This window comes from Mesocricetus auratus, unplaced genomic scaffold (assembly GCF_017639785.1).
Source record: "Mesocricetus auratus isolate SY011 unplaced genomic scaffold, BCM_Maur_2.0 Super-Scaffold_100009, whole genome shotgun sequence".
Classification (NCBI taxonomy): domain Eukaryota; kingdom Metazoa; phylum Chordata; class Mammalia; order Rodentia; family Cricetidae; genus Mesocricetus; species Mesocricetus auratus.
This window is the reverse complement of record NW_024429193.1, coordinates 31,553-51,007: the sequence shown is the minus strand read 5'-3', so window position 1 is coordinate 51,007 and position 19,455 is coordinate 31,553. Positions and strand designations below refer to the sequence as shown.

Below are 19,455 nucleotides of genomic sequence, written 5' to 3'. Positions count from 1 at the left end.
ACCTGGAGTGACAAATTAGAAAATTCAACCAAATAAATTTCATTTTGATTAATACAAACCTCCCAAACTAGAGAATAATTTCACTACAACTGTACAAAACTTTTATTTGGTAACTTTGAACCCTAGTGGAGAATTATATAACTTGTTTATCAGGGAACTTGATAGCTTAATGATGTGTTGTGCCTGTAATTCCTAGGTTCAAGCATCATTGTTTCATGATAGATAAGAATATATTTTGCCTAAGAATTTCTTCAGCTACATTCACCTCTGCAGAAAGGGTCTTAACATGTGAAATTATTTTATTGTCATTCTTAGGGATTTGGTTTTTCAGGGATGTGTGTGTGTGGAGAGAGAGAGAGACAGAGACAGAGACAGAGAGAGACAGACAGAGAGACAGAGACAGAGAGAGAATATATTAAACCACTCTTCCTGTTTTTCCTAATAGGGTCTGATTTTCAGGTTCAAGTTCCTCATGCTTATCACCTTGGCCTGTGCTGCCATGACTGTTATCTTCTTCATCGTTAGTCAGGTGAGTGGATACTAAGCCTTCTCAAGACATTGTCCCTGGAGTGATCCCCACCTATATAGCACAGGAGATTTTATAGAGTTGCTGAGGACAAAAGAAGAGAGGTTTTGTTTTGGTTTTTGTTTTTGTTTGTTTTGCTTCGATTTTGTTGCTAACTAAGCCTTGTTTGTTTAGACTATTCCAATGTGGGACTTTCCACAGGCTGGTAATATAGACTGGTTTTCCCCTTCCAGTACTACCTTGTAGAAAGCTGAAACCTGTAGCAATATTGAAGGGACATTTATTTAAGAGGATAAATGTTTCAAACCCTGTGGCATAACACTGACAAGCATTTGATAATTTTATTGGGTTGTTACCTAACATTAACAACAATATTTTGACAGGTCTTTAGTCATTCTGTATGATAATTACATTGCCACTTAAGCATGAATACATATCAAAAGTTCCATTGATAGATTATCTTTTTACTATTTCTACTTTAAAATATCAATAATAATGATTATACTTATCTAAAATCTGATGTATTATGCACATATTAGTCAGATGGGCTTCACAAAGTTCTTCTGAGATAAGTAGGATAGGGACTGTTAGCCATGTTTTCAAAAGTATAATTCCCATAAGTTTTGGATGTTGTCATACACTCTCTTTTCCAGAAATGTGGTAATTTAGTGGATTATTTAACATTTCTTTTTTATTTTAATTTAAAATAGCTTGTTTTACATGTCAATCCCAGTTCCCTCTCCCTCCCTCCTCCCACATCCCCCCACCATCCCCCCACAGCCTCCCACCCTATTGCCAATTCCTTCCACATAGGGAATATCTGAGTCTAGACTCAGGGTAGGGTCCAGGCACTCCCCTAAGAGTCCAGGCTGAGAGAGCATCCCTCTTTGTGTTATGGACACATGATGTCTGTTTGTATTCGAGGGATAAACACTGATCCACTGCTCAGGACCCCATATGTTGCTCAGGACTCCTCACTGACTCACATTCAGGGTGTCTGGATCAGTCCCATGCTGGCCTCCCAGCTGTCAGTCTGGGGTCCAAGAGCTCTCCCCTGTTCAGATCAGCTGTCTCTGCTGGTTTTGCCAGCCCATTCTTTGCCAATTTGTTCACCGCTCCTCTCTCTGACACTGGGTTCCTTGGGTTCAGTTCAGTGTCTAACTGTGGGTGTTTGCCTCTGCTTCCATCAGTCACTGGATGAAGGCTCCAGGATGGTTATAGACATCAAGTTCATTATCAGGAATGGGCATTTGAGGTGGTCCCTCCACTATTGCTTAGCTTGCCAATTGGTGTCATCCATTTAGATCACTAGAGGTCACACTGGTGCCTGATCTGTCTTCTAACCTATGATTCCCTCTTCCCCCTATCCAACCCCCCCACTCAACCTTGCTGTTCCCCCATGACCTACACTCTCTTCCTCTTCTCCCCCTCTGTATTTCCCAGCTCCCACTCCCCCCCACCCCTCGCCGTGTACCCCATCTGTTCAGAGGATCTTGCCTCATTTCTCTTCTCTTGGGTACCATGCATATCTCTTAGGTTCTTTCCTGTTTCCCAGACTCTCTGTCAGTGGAAGTGCAGACTGGCACTATCCTGATCCATATCTAAAATCCATATATGAATGAGTACATACCATGTTTGTCTTTTTGTGACTGGGTTACCTCACTCAGGATGGTTTCTTGCAGTGCTATCCATTTACCTGCGAATTTCAAGAGTCCATTGTTTTTTTTTCTGCTGAGTAATACTCCATTGTGTAAATGTACCACATTTTCTCTATCCACTCTTCAGTTGAGGGGCATCTAGGTTGCTTCCAGGTTCTGGCTATTACAAATAACGCTGCTATGAACATAGTGGAGCAGATGCCCTTGTTGTATGAATTTGCCTCATTTGGATATATGCCTAAGAGTGGAATTGCTGGGTCTTGTGATAGGTTTATTCCCATTTTTCTGAGGAATCTCCATACTGATTTCCAAAGTGGCTGTACGAGTTGGCACTCCCACCAGCAGTGGAAGAGTGTTCCCCTCTCTCCATATCCTCTCCAGCATAAATTGTCTTCAGTGTTTTTGATTTTAGCCATTCTGACAGGAGTAAGATGGTATCTCAAAGCTGTTTTGATTTGCATTTCCCTGATGGCTAAGGATGTTGAGCACTTTCTTAAGTGTCTCTTGGCCATTTTAGCCTCCTCTATTGAGAATTCTCTGTTTAGTTCTGAATGCCACCTTTTAATTGGATCCTTTAGTGTTTTGGAGACTTGCTTCTTGAGTTCTTTGTAAAATTTGAAGATTAGCCCTCTGTTAGATGTGGAGTTAGTTAATATCTTTTCCCATTCTGTGGACTGCCTTTTTGCCTTGTTGACTGTGTCCTTTGCCTTACAGAAGCTTTTTAGTTTCAGGAGGTCCCATTTGTTAATTGTCGATCTCAGTGTCTGTGCTACTGGTGTTATGTTCAGGAAGTGGCCTCCTGTACTAACTCGTTGAAGAATATCTCCAACTTTCTCTTCTAAAAGTTTCAGTGTGGCTGTATTTATGTTGAGATCTTTGATCCATTTGGACTTAAGTTTTGTACAAGGCGATAAACATGGATCTATCTGCAGTCTTCTGCATACTAGTACCCTGTTATGCAAGCACCATTTGTTGAAGATGCTTTCTTTTTTCCATTGTATAGTTTTAGCTTCTTTGTCAAAAATCAAGTGTTCATAGGTGTGTGGGTTAAAATCAGGGTTTTCAATCCGGTTCCATTGGTCTACCAGACTATTTTTGTGCCAATACCAAGCTGTTTTCAGGACTACAGCTCTATAATAGAGCTTGAAATCAGGTATGGTGATGCCTCCTGAAGTTCCTTTATTGTATAGGGTTGTTTTGGCTATCCTGGGCCTTTTGTTTTTCCATATAAAGTTGATTAATGTTCTTTCCCGGTCCTTGAAGAATTGTGACGGAATTTTGATAGGGATTGCACTGAATCTGTAGACTGCTTTTGGCAAGATTGCCATTTTTATTATGTTGATCCTATCAATCCAAGAGCATGGGAGATCTTTCCATTTTCTGGTATCCTTTTTGATTTCTTTCTTTAGAGACTTGGTTAACATTATCCCCAGATATTAGATGCTGTTTATGGCTATTGTAAAGGGTGATGTTTCTCTGATTTCTTTCTTAGTCACTTCATCATCTGTATATAATATGGCTACTGATTTTTTTGAGTTTACCTTGTATCCTGCCACTTTGCTGAAGGTGTTTATCAGCTCTAGGAGTTCCCTTGCGGAGTTTTTCGGGTCACTTATGTAAACTATCATATCATCTGCAAATAGTGAAAGCTTGACTTCTTCTTTTCCTATTTGTATCCCCTTGATATCCTTTTGTTCTCTTGTTGCTGTAGCTAGAACTTCAAGTACTATATTGAAGAGATATGGAGAAAGTGGACAGCCTTGTCTTGTTCCTGATTTTAGAGGAACTCTGTGTCCCTAGTACTGTTAATTCAGTCATCAGAAGATTTATTTTCTAATATCATTGGGATGTCACAGAAATGAGCTTATCTGAAAGAAAATCCATTGGGTAACTTTTGAAATGAACCTCAGCATTAGGTAAAATGGATGTTTTTAAAACTCCCATTATAGTTGTTGGGAGAGCTTCCATTTAAGCCCCATGAAATGTATGTGGGGAGTCTTGCCAGGACATTGAAGCTCTGAGGCCAAGAATGAAAAGCGCTTAGGAAGCTGTTAGAATGTGGTGACCTTGAGGCTTTGTAACTAGGACTGAGGTTCAGTCTTTAATGCCTGCTATTTTAATGATCTGAGTCACAGCAATGAAGAAATGTTGTACCAGAGTCTGGTCTTTCATCCCTGTTCCTTCTGGAAGAGGGAGTTGTTTAGCTTAGAGATGATATTAGCAAGGAAAAGACGTACAGTGCAGGGAAGAAGCTCACGGACCTTCACTGAAGGATCCCCCAGAGACCTGGCAGTCAGGCCACGATACATGTAAACTCCTAGAGAGCCTGTTCCCCAGTTCTTTCTTTGGTGTGTGATCACCATTCTGTGACTTAGACAGATGTAAGGAAATATTTCCTGTAAGAGAGCCTGTGTTGGGAGTTTGGAAATCTTGTTGTTACTGGAATGCTGGTTGGTTTGTTCTCACTTGACTACAGGGGAATAAATGGGTTCTATACAGAAGGAATCTGTTGACATGTAAAACCAGGAAAATGGAAGACTATGTGGAGGGTGACATGGTTTTCTTGTTGTTGTTTTTTGAGGTTTTGTTTGTTTGTTTTTGGTGGTAATGGTTTTGCAACTACTTGAGTTTTCTCTTTGAAAGTTAAAATAGGAAATGGCTACCCCTGTAACTTGCCATTATAAGAATTTGGACCTACAAGGCCTGCTGTGTTGAGGTTGCCTATTGTGGTTCATGTTATTGGGAATGTGCTCAGAGTTCAGTCTGTCTAAAGCATGAGTAATTGAGAAAACAGGGGGAAATACAATCCAGTTTCTAAACCCTGGAATTACAATATCTACATGATTCATTTTTTTTTAGTTTACCTCTTTGCCCACCAGGAAATAAGCATTTACAGATATAAGTTCAGTCTATGGGTACTTATGTAAGTGTATTCTAAACAACATGTATACCCCAGGGCAAGTCAAAGAGGACATTAATCTGTTGTTTTTTTAGACAGGGTCAGCTCTTATGTATTTTTTCTCATTTAGGCATCTCATTTATAAGATTCTTCCAGAAAAAAAAAATCAGTCTACTACAAATTATACATCACTCTGTCTAGGATATACATGGCATGTATGGTTTCTTCACACTCCCACCCCCAGATTTGAATGCATATACTTTTGTATATATACTGATTGAGCAATGGTCAATGGCATGAGCTTCCACAGCAGTTGTTTGATCTGATGCTTTTAGAAACCAACCTTGCTTAAGATAATTCCTTGACCTTGTGTTGTATAGTCACTAAGAAGACTTTCTGACTTTCTAGTAGAGCATTCTTGGGCAGGATATGGAAATATTGTCTCCTGCTTTAGTTAATTTTCTGATTCTGTGCTAAGATACCATGACCAAAGCAACTTTTAGATGAAACTATTTATTTAGGGTTGGCAGTTTCAGAGGGTGAGTCCATGGCCATCATGGCAACAAGCAAGAAGACACAGCACTGGAGCAGTAGCTGAGAGCTTACCTCTTGATCAAGAAGCCTGAGACAGGGAGACAGCTAACTGGGCATGTTGTGGGCTTTTGTAACTTCAATCCTAAAGTGACACACCTCCCAACAAAGCTACATCTCCTAATCCTTCCTAAACAGTTCCACCAACGGGGACCAAGCATTCATATATATTTCAAATATAAAATATTTGACTGAGACCATTCCCATTCAGACCACCATACCTGCATACCTAAGAGAATACAGAGTAAATAATACCTCTCACATAAAGTGCTTAGCATAGTGGTGGAATATCATGAACACTAAATGAATGTAACTCTAGTTTACCTTGCTACTATTACAGAAGAATCTTCACTTTGATATTATCTGTTAACCATTTGTTCTAGGTGGTAATAAAGGAATCCAATAGAGCACAAGATGTATTGAATACTTATCATGTATTGATTTTTTCTTCTCACTTTTACATAAAATTGTTGCAATTTATTATGGACTGCAATATTTTCTTTACTTTTTGATCAGATCATCCCTCTTTTCATTGCTTATCTTCCATCTCTCCCCATTCTCCCTCTTATTTCTTCTTTCCCTAGATCACCACACTTTCCTTCCTCTTAATCGTGAAATAATACTGTCCATGATAAGATCCTCTACAAATCCTGGCCCAGGATCTGTATCTCCTAGGACACATCTGGTAGTTTCCACAACTCCTTGCACAGTGGTATTTCCCACAACCTTTACCTTCACTAGCTAATGGTATTGCTCTCTCTGGGGCTCCCCTCATCTAGACACCATCAGCCTTTTCTATAGAAAAAAATGTTTCACTCTGAGAAACTCCTTACTTCAAAGCTGACCCCAACTAATTCTTTGGAGCCTATGACATGTCAACTGGAACCTTGTTCAAGTTGCATGACTCATTAGTCTCCTCCATTATGAGCAAGCAGTACCTACAAACATTAAAACTCATCCTCAATAAATAGTGAATCATAGTCCACCCTGCTGAATTCCTGTGTTTAGTTCTAGCCATGTTTTCTGTTTCCCCACAGACATTATTTTTTATTATTAATTTTTTCCCCACAAACATTCTTATAACATAGCTGTATCAACACATATCATTTGAGTGCTGTGTGAGTACCAGGCCTTTGGCTATTTCCTTAGATGAATCAATCATACCAATGCTAGCAAGAATTAATTCATCAAAATATCAGTTCTGTGGAAGAAGGAAAGCTCAAGAAGCCTCAGTCTTAGACAAAGAACTACAGGCTACTAGGGAATTCTGAGAGCAGAAGAAATAGTGTTCTCCAGAGAAGAGCATACATATTGGTTACCTAATACCAAATGGTCAGCAAAGAAAACAGGTGCATACAAGTAATATTGATTATAAGACCAAGTGGATGTATTCATACATTTTGTTAGGCATACACACACACACACACATACACACACACACACACACACACACACACACACCAACATATAAAGGAAAAAGAGACCATGAATTTGAAAGACACTGGTGGTGAGACTGTACATGGGATAGTATGGAAGAAGGAAAAGGGAAGGGTGAATTATGTAAGTATATTATAATCTCAAAAATTACATTATTTAAAAGTTATTATGCAAATCTTCAGAATAATTGAAAACATACCAGTTATATTAAATTAAATTTTAATATACTAATTATGAATTTTTCTCAGCTTATGTCCCAAAATGAAACTTCTTACATGCCCTTTCCTTAGTTGAAGGCCCATTGCTCCAAAGCTGCTTTCTTCTGTCTTGCTTATATTTTAATAAGCCCAGCCTCCCCTGTTAACTGGACTAGACCAGAAGCACAGAATCCTGGAACTCTCTTAAAGCTTCCTCTACCACCATCATATTCCTTGTACACATGGTATAATTTTTATGAAGTGGGAACAATTTGTATTCTAATGTTAAAGTGACATTTGGAAACATTGCTAAGAGAGCATAAATAGCTTGAATGCTGACACATGGCCTAAAATGAGCAATGGTTATAAACTTTATCAAAACTACCACCTGGACGTTCCATAAAATAAATTATTTTACAAAATGAATAAGATTTTATGGTGGTGGTTTGTTTTATGAGTCACCAAAATGAAAAATTATATGCCACCAAAGGATAGACTAACATTGTTAAGTCTATAATTAGATTTCCTGGTTTCCAGACATTCTGAGTTTTTCAAAACAAAAAATATATAGTTAACATTTTACAAAGCTCAGGGCCCCAGTGGGTCTGGAGAAACACAAAGGAAGGACTGAATGAACACAGATCCACTCTGTCATAAACAGGAGCCAAGGTCAACGTTTTTGTTGAAGTCATTAACATTCCAACCGAGTCACCTAACCATCTTGCAATTTAGAAGTGGCTCCTAGATAAGGTTTGTATAACCCAGACTCATTAAGCTGTCAAAGAAACATGTACCCACTACTTTCTTTTGTCCACATTTAAAATTTCCTATAGCAAGCAGAAGTGCTTGAAATCATTTCAATGAGCTCAGTGCTTGTACAAATTATTAGTCATTCAGCTCAACAGCTCTATAGCAGTTGTTAGTGTAAACCATGTATCTTCAAAGCACTCTGAAAACAATTACCAAGTCATTATCTCAAACAGAAGCAGTTTTTGAACATCTCTTACAAAACTACAAAGCATATAGAAGCTTCCTAATTACCTGCATGAGTAGTTTGCCCAGAATGTCATTTCATAAATAAATATGATGCATCATTAGTGTCTGCCACACAATTTCTAGAAATTACACATATATATTCTGTTCTCATTTATAACCATACAAGTTTTTAAGGAAACTGAATTCCAGAGACTTTGCTTTTTCCTCACCGAGGAAACCACATACATGGTACATCAAGCACCAAAGATTTTGCAGATGCAACAAGCAAGTTAGCGATGGTTTCTGCCTTGAGGAGCTTTTGTTTATTTTGTAAGATTTCAGAGAATACACTGTAGTTGTGGATGGATGAAGTCAAACATAATCCTTTAACTTTTCCATTTGAAGAAGAACCCTGGCTTTCATGTTAATTGATTTCTGTTTTAGTATTATGCTTCTCTGTTTCACCTGAATGCCTTCCTTTTTATGTATAGGTGACAGAAGGCCATTGGAAATGGGGTGGTGTAACAGTTCAAGTGAACAGTGCTTTCTTCACTGGCATCTATGGAATGTGGAACCTGTATGTCTTTGCTTTGATGTTCTTGTATGCACCATCCCATAAGAACTATGGGGAAGACCAGTCTAATGGTGAGTCTCTGTCTTTTCATTGTAAATTCATTCAGGATAGAATAGACCTTTGTGTCTTCAAGATTTAGATGGCTAATGACCTGTGTTCATCACTTAAATATTTTTTAACAATTTAATCCTTCTCAGGTATTTTAAGATTTTATTTATTATGTATACAACATTCTGCCTCCATGTGTATCTGCAGGCCAGAAGAGGGCACACGCTCTCATTACGGATGACTGTGAATTGCACTCAGGACCTCTGAAAGAGCAGCCAGTGCTCTTAACCACTGAGCCATCTCTCCAACCCCCAGATGTCTTTCTAATATACTCAGGGGATTCAGGAATCATAAACAAAAATTCAACACAAGGTAGATAGCTCTTGAAATAGTCATTTTTTCATTCTCCAAAATAGATTGAGAATGTTCATAAAATACATTAAGTTACAGTAGTAAAGAATAAAATTTGTTTCCCTTATTTTTCTTGAGTAAAATGAACTCTTGGAAAGTATGCCACATTTATTCCTCCAACCACAGAAGGTAAAGATACCTGAGATTTTATTTATTTTCCTTGGTTTGCTTCATGTGTTTTTGCTGTGCATACATGTGTTTATGTTGGGATCAACCCAGAATCTCATGTAGGCTTAACAGGTATTCTCCCATTGATCTATATTACCATTTTTTAAGAATGTCTTTTCCCCAAACCAGTTTCTCTTTTGTTTTCAAATAATTCATGTCTTCTAGTGCTGAGAATACCACCTTTTCCTACCTTATAATCACAGAAACCCAAGGCATCCAAAACTAATTGTGTTTAGCCAATCTGGTCATATCAGAGGAAATGAAACTGAGTGTCAGAAAAGAGGAATTGTTGTGTCTCTGCACTAGCCACCATAAAAGGAAATGATTGTCTCTTCCCAATGCTGTCCACTTGTAACAGATGGCTAATAAATAGTTCAATAGCTTTTCTTTTGTTTTACATCCAGTCTTACTCTCTTTGCTTTTTTTACACTTGTTTTACCCTAACTGCATCCTCATTATTAGGGTAACATAATACATGAAATGTTTTCTTAAATTTAGTACTAGTGTGCTCTAAATGCCTTGGTACAGAGATCAACACCTGGACATCTCCTTACATTAAGACTTGGCCTCACTTTTCAGTACTCAGTGTGTATGTATGGTGAATGAGTGGATTGTCTTCATAAGCGCCTGCTGAATCCTTATCCTCTTTGGGGCACAGTCTACATATTGCCTCATCTTTTCTGTGGGCTGGTGGCATGTTTTTAGTAGTTAGATAAGTTTAGCCAGATTGATAAGCATCAATGAAGTTTTTCACTGCAAGTCATCTTCATGCCTTTCATGAACTGTTCTTTATTGTGCTGGGAAGAAGAGTCAAATGCTGAAGGGCTTGCCAGATAAGCACAAGTACTTGAATGGGGGTCTCCAATACCCATGTAAAACTAGTCATGGTGGTACATTGTGTGTACCACCTTATACAGTGGTGTAAGGAAAGTTGGGAGAAAGACAATGACAAGCAAGTTCTTGGGTCTTGCTGACCACTCAGAGTAACTAAAACAGTGAGTTTCAAGTTCACTGATAAATCCTATCTGAAAAAATAAGGTGAAAAGCATTTGAGGAAGATAACTGACAACTATCTCTGGTTTCGACCCAAATGCACACACATGTGTGTAACTAGACTTTTAAAACACAGACCTGAGGTAATATGATTGCTGTTTTTATGGCATAGATGCAGGAGGTGATCCAGCCTATGCCCTCTTTCTCCTGATGGAATCTTGATTCCTTAAGGGCAGGATTAATTATGGTTTTTTATTTTGTTTTTATTGTTATTCTCTTTTTGGAAATAAGGTCTCACTGTGTAGTTCAGGCTTTGCTGCAAGATGAAGTTCACCTGTCTCAGTGCCAGGAACAGAGGCATGTGGCTACAATGATTAGCTAAAGATAAGGAAATGCAAATGTGGAGGATCCAGGAGTGGTAACTCTCCAGTGTTGGAGAAAGGATTCTTCAGTCCCACTACCATCTATTTTTATACTACACTGTTGTTTCTGTGGGAAAACATTCTGCACAGAAGATTTATCTTCCTTCTTATACCTTGACTTTTTTGGAATAAAGAGATCTTGTCATTCCCAGTTTTTAGTCTATATCTGGTCATGGTTTGCCTACCTCCTGCATTTCTAGAGGTCTTGGGACTGAGGTATCTGTCAGCCATTCCTCACTGCTAGTTGATTTGTTACAGCATGTAGCAAAGTAGGACATGCAGCTTCATAAACAGCCAGTCACCGTACTGCTAGCAGGACTTTAATAGAAACTACATGATCTTTCCCTTGACTTGAACTTGAGATTTTTTTTTGTCTTCCAAGTAAGTAACATAAAAACAATACCTATGTTCCCTAGATGTTGTAACAAACATGCTAACAAGTTGTGTTAATGAGCATTTACTGCATGAACCCTTGTGCTTTTTGTTGTCAAATCTGCTAACCCACACTGCACTGCTTTTGTCTATTGTAGATGAGCTCTTCAAATTCCACACTGTCATATTCTGTTTCTTTCTTGTGCTAGCAAGGAAGAGCAGAAGGGTACCTCCTCTCATTGTGGCAACTCAGGGGTAATGTCTGTCACAGATACGAATGTGTTCACCCCCATCACTAATGAGCATGTGATGCTCCAGAACCATGACTAGCTTCTTACCCTGTATGATAGCTTAATATCTCATAATCGAGAAATGTTAAAATCTTGTCCTCATCAGAATTTTTGTAGAAGATAGATTATTTTATAATACCATAGAAAGCTCAGATCTTAGGTTTTAATAGTAGAACATGTCCTGACTGTTTTCTAAATATATGTTTGGAACATGCATGTCCTCACATTATCATTATGACTGTGATATGCCACTGTCATTTTGTGTCCAGATTTTAAAGATGCTAAATATCCTAATGTTTCCTTGTAGTACATAATGCCCCAAACATCATGTTAGAAACAGTCTAAAGCACTTAGTAGCAGACTGCTGGGGGACTTTATGCTAATCAAAAAAACAGAAGCCATACAATTTAACAAATATACGCATATTATGACTTCACAATAGCTCTCAAGACCTAGCAACTTGTATTCTGTACTCTTCTATGTGGGCATCAAGACATCACTCAGTTCCTGAAGGGTCTCTCCATATTGGGCTTTCTTATCATCTTCATTCTTTTATCTTTCCCTTTTAACCTTACGTCTTATAGCAGACAACATAGTAGGTTTGGTGAATTCTGAAACTTTAGGCAAGACCCCAAAGCTTCTTGGAAAGGCTTAATATGAAGTATTCCAGAACAAAAACAAAGTCAGGAAGATATACTGTTTTTAAACTCCCTCAGTGTCTGAGTAGCATTTATACTCTGGAGCCTTTCTATATCCCTTTTCTCTTTTCTGGAGTGCATGCCAAATAGGCCTAGGCTTTTTGAACCCTGTCCCACCCTGAGGCACACCTGCTTTCCAGTAGAGGGTTTGTTCCTAAACTCCAGGAGAGAGCAACAGTGTGGGATGCTAAGCTCATACTAGCTTGGCAGAGGTACAAAGGAGCTGGAGTAGGTGAATATTGATGAATAATTGATCAGCATGTGCTACCTGAAAGATGGGCTGGGTATTTTATTTAATTACAAAAGAAAAAAGATTGAAAATCCCTGTACTCATTATTGTATTTTTAAACATAATCATCACCACCATCATCATATTAATGCCCAAAATGTAAGGCAAACATAATACTAATAGTAATATTTTACATTGAATCAATTTAGATCTACAAATACAGCATTCTTGTTTTTTTTCCTATTGTGCTCTGAACCAGAAATTTCCTTACAAAGAATAATCACTTAAATTTACCTTCGAAGGCTAAGAAGGAAAAAGACTGGTATGGGACCAAGGAAAAGTTCACAGGAAATGATAGAGTCAGTTATGACTGTGGAGAGAATACAAGCTTTGAAGAGAGTCACAGATGACTCAGGGTCCGGGCTTCAGCACAGACTATATTTGACCTTGAGAAACAAATATGAGCTCACAGTATTGGAACTGTCTGGTAATAACTCTTGAGCAATGGTATGTTATGCGGTGATGGTTATAATGATGTAATTATAGGGTCCCTTTTAATATTAGAAGAACTTTGTTCTCACAAAGAATCTGTGAATCACTCAATGAAGTTTCCCTTAGCACATAGAAGTTCCCTTAATTCTCCATCTGCCCCCAATAATATTTTCAGAGGGTTGGATGGTTAAAGACTTTAAACACCCAGAAGCCAAGACAGAGATAAACCAACAGATGGACCAAGACATTGGCCCAAATAGGAGTTAATGAAGTCTAGAGCCAAATGAAGGAATCCTTACTCCCCCTCTGTTACTGGCATATTCCCAACATCATACCCTAAGGGGAAAAAAGTTGCTCTGCAAATGCAAGAATAATACATTTTGCTGCACAGATTTTTACTATGAGTCTTTATCTAGCACATTAGGCAAACTAATAATGTTTCCGTATCCTTCCATCTTGCAAGGAAATACAGGGCATGGTAAGCCTCCAAAAGTGCACATTGAAAATATATATAAACCATAGATCCCTTGTTGTTTCTCAGATGTGTATACTAAAAACATATCAAATATTAAAATAAATTTAGTATTCTAAAAGTCCCTCCACATTATTAGATTATATATTTATTGTCTATAAGTATACACATTAGAACCTGAAAGTCAAGAGCATGGATCCTGCTCTGTATTGCTGTAGTGTATATCTGCAGCTAATATTACTGTGAGTTAGTTTGGGACTTGGGCAGGTTACTTATCCTTTGTTTTCAGGTCGTCAGAATGGGAATGATATGAATATTGCCTTCTAACATGAAAGATGAAAACCCATAGATAGATATTGGGGTTCAAGATTCAAGTTGAACATCAGAGAAGCAAAGCAGACAAGCCACTACTTCTCACCTCAACCTTGGGCTGAAATGGCAGTCCTGTCTCCATCAAGACTCAGACTCTGATCCTCAGACTGGTGCCTCTCCTGATCATACCTAGAGACTAAATCTCAGAATGCAGCCTGAGACACTGGACCCCTGTCTTTTATATGCCTTTCTAGGGCTGGGATTAAAGGCATGAGCTCTAAATTCTCTTTTAGACTGATTGCACTCTTGTGTAGGCCAGGATGTCCTTGAACTCAGAGAGATCCATTTGCCTCTGTCTCATGAGTCCTGGGATTAAAGGTGTATATCACCACTGCCTAGCTTCTGTAGCTAACTAGTGTGGCTGGCATTGCATACTGAACCATCAGGCAAGCTTTATTAAGTCACAAATAATATATACATCACATTGCCTCTGTTAGCAGAATGGTTTGTGGACTTCTGCATCAGTATTTGTTCATCCAGAAGTAACCATGCACACCTTTAATCTCTGCAATCCAGAGACACTGGCAGTGGGATTTTGAGTTTTATCCCAGCTGTGGCTAAATAGTTAAATCTATTCTCCAAAAAAGAAAGGAAAGAAGAGAAGGAGGAGAGGCAGGAAGAGCCATCAGACACAAGATAATCACTATAACATAGATTTGTATTTTTTTGCTTGTTTGTTTTAGCCTTCTTTTTTAGACCAAAGTATTTTGGCTATTTCTTTATGTACCCTGCAACATCATACACATTTTCTAGGAGAAAGGAATCCATTAGTTAAAAACTACTCCTGTAATGGTCAGGAATGTCTTTGAAATTCTGGTGAATGGAACAGATGTGCCATCAGAAACTGGCTTTAATATGATGGCTTAGCCTAAACATGCAAATCCATAAATTGCTTTGTTGGCTTCTGCTTTTTGAACAATTGAGTCACAGGCTAGATAAAGCTCTAGTGTGTGTGTGTGTGTGTGTGTGTGTGTGTGTGTGTGTGTGTGTGTGTGTGTACACACATATGTAGCCAGGTCATGGAAGAAGGGGAAGAAAAGTAAAAATGATGACATACACATGATATGAAAGCAAAAGAGGGCTATTTGAGGTGAGGAAGGTGACATTTATGAGTAGAAAGAATGTGTTTCTTGTAAAAGTAGCGTTTGTCCTTGACTTGAGGTAGATTTGGCAACTTCTCACAAGCTTTGTTATGCTTTTCTTCTCCTGTCCAGAAGTAGATTTAATGAAAGTGCTGGAGGCTGACCTAATGCTTCTTTATTTGGAATGTTCTTTGCCCAAGTCTTGAGAGCTGGTATTTAATGGTGTAATAGATTATGGCATACCATACTGAAAAATAGATCTACAATAAAAAGCAAATAAAACTCTGAATCCATAAACAAACATATTGGCTAAACTACCTATAGCTCCTGCGTGGCATGATCTGTGGGATTCTAAGACTTTCAAGTCCAGGACAGTACCTAAGGGACTCTTTGTTACCCTCTGCCCAGGATAGTATCCAAGGGACTTTCACCGGTCTCTTAATGTACAGGAGAGTGTCTAAGGGACTGTCAGGTCACTTTCTGTCTCTAACCCAAACTCTGAGCTTAATTGTATGCTTAAACTAAGAAAATGCTTAGTTCTAGAAAATACAATAGCCATATAATATGAAAATCATGTACATGCTTCCAAGCACGTGCCCACATTTCATGTTCTATTACCGGGTACTCCCTATCTGTGTGTATGTGTGTACATCTCAGAGTGAAACTGACCATTGAATCTGGGTGTTTTCTACTCTCTTCTCACTAGTTTGCTAGTTCATTCATATAATAGTTGAATATTGGCTTGCAGACTCTTAACTGTTGAGCATAATTTTCCCTCCTAATTAAGGAAAGACCATAATATTCCATTTTAGGCAAACAACTGTTTTGGTATCTAGGCAGTCCTGAGGGGCAGGAGAAAATTGGCATTTATTTTTTTGTCTTTGTTTCTGAAGAAGAAAGCCCATTATTGCTTTTGGTATATGCCTGAGTACTCGGTTATGGTAGGCAGGTCTAGTTTGTAGGAGACGTAGTCATTGTATGTGTTATAATTAATAGCTGCTATGTGCCTACTCAGTGCTACACATCTGCTGTGAAGTATGTTTTACTTGATTTAGCCCACTGCATTGACCTCAAAGTCACATTCACCTTGTTAGGCCTCACAGCTATGTTTTTATGTACCTTCCCCTTCATGGGGATAGGAGTTGGTTCCCTGACTTTTCTTCCAAGGCTCCCCAACTATTTAGCTTGCTTGATCATAATTAACTGCACCTCAGCCTGCTCTTGTGAGTATTAAATAAGGTCAGATAATAAGTATTTATAATAACATTAAGTACAAGGTAAGTTTTCGTTAAATGTTAATACTATGAATATCTGCAGTGAGTTAACTCATATATCATTAATGACCTGTCTAAAGGCAAAAGGTGATATTAATAAATATAAAAAATTGAATGTGAAGTACTTCTGTTCCCTCCTTGAACAAATATAACACCGAATACCTTGTTCCAGGTGACCTGGGTGTCCACAGCGGGGAAGAACTGCAGCTCACCACCACAATCACCCATGTGGATGGACCAACTGAGATCTACAAATTGACCCGTAAAGAAGCACAGGAATAAGATGCTATGGCACTACACTGGGCTGGAATTCTCCCTATATCCAGCCTCTTCCCGAGAGTGGAGAGCCTACTCTACAGAGCTTAGTGAAAAGTGAATGCCTAATGCTTCTTAGATATGGTTTCTTATACCAGTGGATGAACATTTGTCAGATAACCTCCGACAGTGGCTTTTACAAGACTTCTGCCACTAATATATCATGTATGATAACAAAAACTGATATGACACATTTTCTGTGATCATTGTTAGTGACATAGCAACATCTATAGCAGGTGGGTTAGTAACCCTCAATGGATGGGTATACTCTTTGGGATGGGGTCTATATTGAGTAGATTATGACTTTTTTCCTGTTTTAGATTCTGGATTATGTTTAAACATTGTTTTCAGTCCAACATTTGCTTATGTCATAGACCTTTAACCCTCCTCCATGGCCACTTTTTTTCTTATTTATAACACACCAAGTAGCCAGCTGAGTTATTATTTAAATTTTCAGTACAAATCTGTCCTTTTGTTAGTGGCTTACTACAAAATAACCAAATTTCATGGAAAAAATCTATCCTGCCAGAGGGATTTCAGCTTTGAAACCAAATCTGTGTATCTGATACTAATATGTCTGTTAGATGTGGATTTTTGAGAAATATTTGCTAAACTGCCCAAGTAGGATTTCTGCTATTAAATGGCCTCTGGGTCCTAAAAGCTTTTTTTAACTTCTTGCTTAAAATGTGTTTTCTTTTGATAAGATGCTTCAAACAACTTCCAAAGCTGTAAATCCAACCGTATGAATAAAATGAATGTAAATATGCACTCCTTGCTTCCCCAACCATGCTAAGACATGGAGATTTAAGTTTGCCTGGATCATGGAGTGGCTTGGTGCTGTCAGAAATAGCCTATCTATTCCTGGAGGTGAAGCAATACCTTCTGTAGTAAACATTAAGCCTTTCTAGGCCAACAAGGAATATGTGAGGTATCGGATGCATTAGACCTTCATGCACACAGATCTTATTCCCATACCCCCTAATAACTTGTGACATTGTTTTTGTTTATTGTTTGTTTGTACTTTTGTAATGCTAAAGAAGCTACCTGGCATAACAGATAGAACATTGAATCCTGAATTTAGAAGGTAGTTTCCTATCAAAGACCTGTTATGCACTAGTTGGGTGACTTTGTTCAAGCTGTATCTGACATGGCTACTTTCTCATCTAAAAACCAGAATTCATAAAATGTGTGTGCAGAGTCACCATGAAAAGTAATTAATGGAAATGCTTCATCAGTTATACATTCACATATATAGATTCCCTTTGCAGTCTAACAACAAGTTCATGACAGTCTCATTTTTTAGATTCTGCTGACGGAAATGGAATTTGTGTATATTTTTCTTAAATTCACCTACCTTACAAATTCCACACTGTCTTTTTCCTAACTTTGCCTAGGACACTGGCAAACAGTGACAGAGAAAATAATTCGGTTTTTGCTGCTGTTTTTATGTCTTTTCCTAACTTGGTAAATGTTGGATCGGTATGTGGTCCATTGTACCTAACATTTACTTACTAATTTTACACTCAAGTATAAAAAAATAAATGTACTCTGTTCCTATGTTTCTGGTAGTGAAGATAAACTTCTAGCACTACAGTAATCTCTCCTTGAAGATGGAGTGAGGTGTCTCTATTTGGGATGGGATAAGAGCCCAAGAGAACATTAAAGAAGTATTGCTTTTCCCAGGGCCAAAGGATACAAGGTATAATATTAGAAAAATCATAAAACCAATGGATTATGGAGAATGTTTTGGTAAGGTTTGGATGTCAAGCCTAGATGGTATGTAGAAAGGCATAAGATGAGCCCTGTGCTCTTGGAACCAGAATACATATGGTTTTCAATGTCATGCTAAGAGTTACCAGACTGGTACAAGTTTTAAACAGAGAAATAATGTGGTTAGAATAACCCATGAAACAAAGCAAGGCTTGATGGATCCAACAATGAGATCACAGACCAGAGCCATGGTAGCACCAGAGGATGTAGAGAAAGGAGTATTATTTTGGAGATAAAGCAGAGTAGCTATGATTTGAGTATTCTGAAATTGAGCTTCACAAAGAAGCATAGAGCAGAATCAAATTTCAGGTCCTTGCTAAATAGGGGACTACCTGGTCATCTGTCACAAGCAGAGATTCCTAGATTAGATATCAGTATGTCGATAACCAGTAGAAGCAAATTTACCTCAAATAGGACATTACTGGAATAGTAATGGTTCCCTGGAAAAGCTGGATTACCCCAAAAAGAACAGACTTGGTGAGAGTTCTAATGGAGTTCAGCTGTAGGAACTTCTGTTTTCCTCTAGAGTAGTTTCACTTACAAGTTGAACTTTAGTTTCTCATTAAAACCATAGGCAGTATGTCCTAGTGCCATTCGAATTATACAGGGAGTCGGGTCATACAGCATGATCAAGTGATTAGGAATGAGTCCACAAAGGAAGGAGAGTACTTTGGGCTAGGCAAACCATTCAAGAAGCTCTTATGAGGAAGAATTCATATTTGTCTAGGTTAAGTCTTAATTATCACTTCTTGAAGGAAACAATGAACAAAGTGTTCATGGCAGACTTGGCCACCACTGTCATCAATAAGTATGCATGGGCAGAGTATCAAAGCATCACATAAGACTCTCAATAATATGCAGTCAGGCACATTCAATGGGAGAGAAAAAATGAGATAGGTTAAAAGGAGGCAGAGAAGCATAACAGAGTCAAATGATGGACACGCTGGGCAGCAAGGAGGAAGATGGTTGCTCTGATTTGAGTGAGAAGAAGGCACTAATTTTGAAATCTGGGACCAGCCATGAAGGAAAGACATTGATAAAATGAAGCAAACTCCCCAAAAATGTCAGTGAGTAGGATCTAGAAACAAATTGAGAAGTTAGTACTGAAGATTTGAAAAGATACTTTCAGTCCATGCAGTAGAGAATTACTAGGTGGATAGTGAAGGAGAAAATTGAAGTCAAAGGAAAAA

General features: G+C 38.3%; 1 protein-coding gene across 1 annotated transcript in view; it reads left to right on the top strand.

The window, feature by feature from the left end:
- Nucleotides 1–18,052, top strand: part of Wls (Wnt ligand secretion mediator) — a 102,081-nt gene extending 84,029 nt beyond the window's left edge. Inside the window, exons 10-12 of the mRNA XM_005086972.4 lie at nt 446–529; nt 8,775–8,928; nt 16,353–18,052. Of these exons, the coding sequence (XP_005087029.1) occupies nt 446–529; nt 8,775–8,928; nt 16,353–16,462 (348 nt within the window). The 3' untranslated portion in view covers nt 16,463–18,052. The remainder of the gene's footprint in view (nt 1–445; nt 530–8,774; nt 8,929–16,352) is intronic.
- Nucleotides 18,053–19,455: the final 1,403 nt, after the last annotated feature.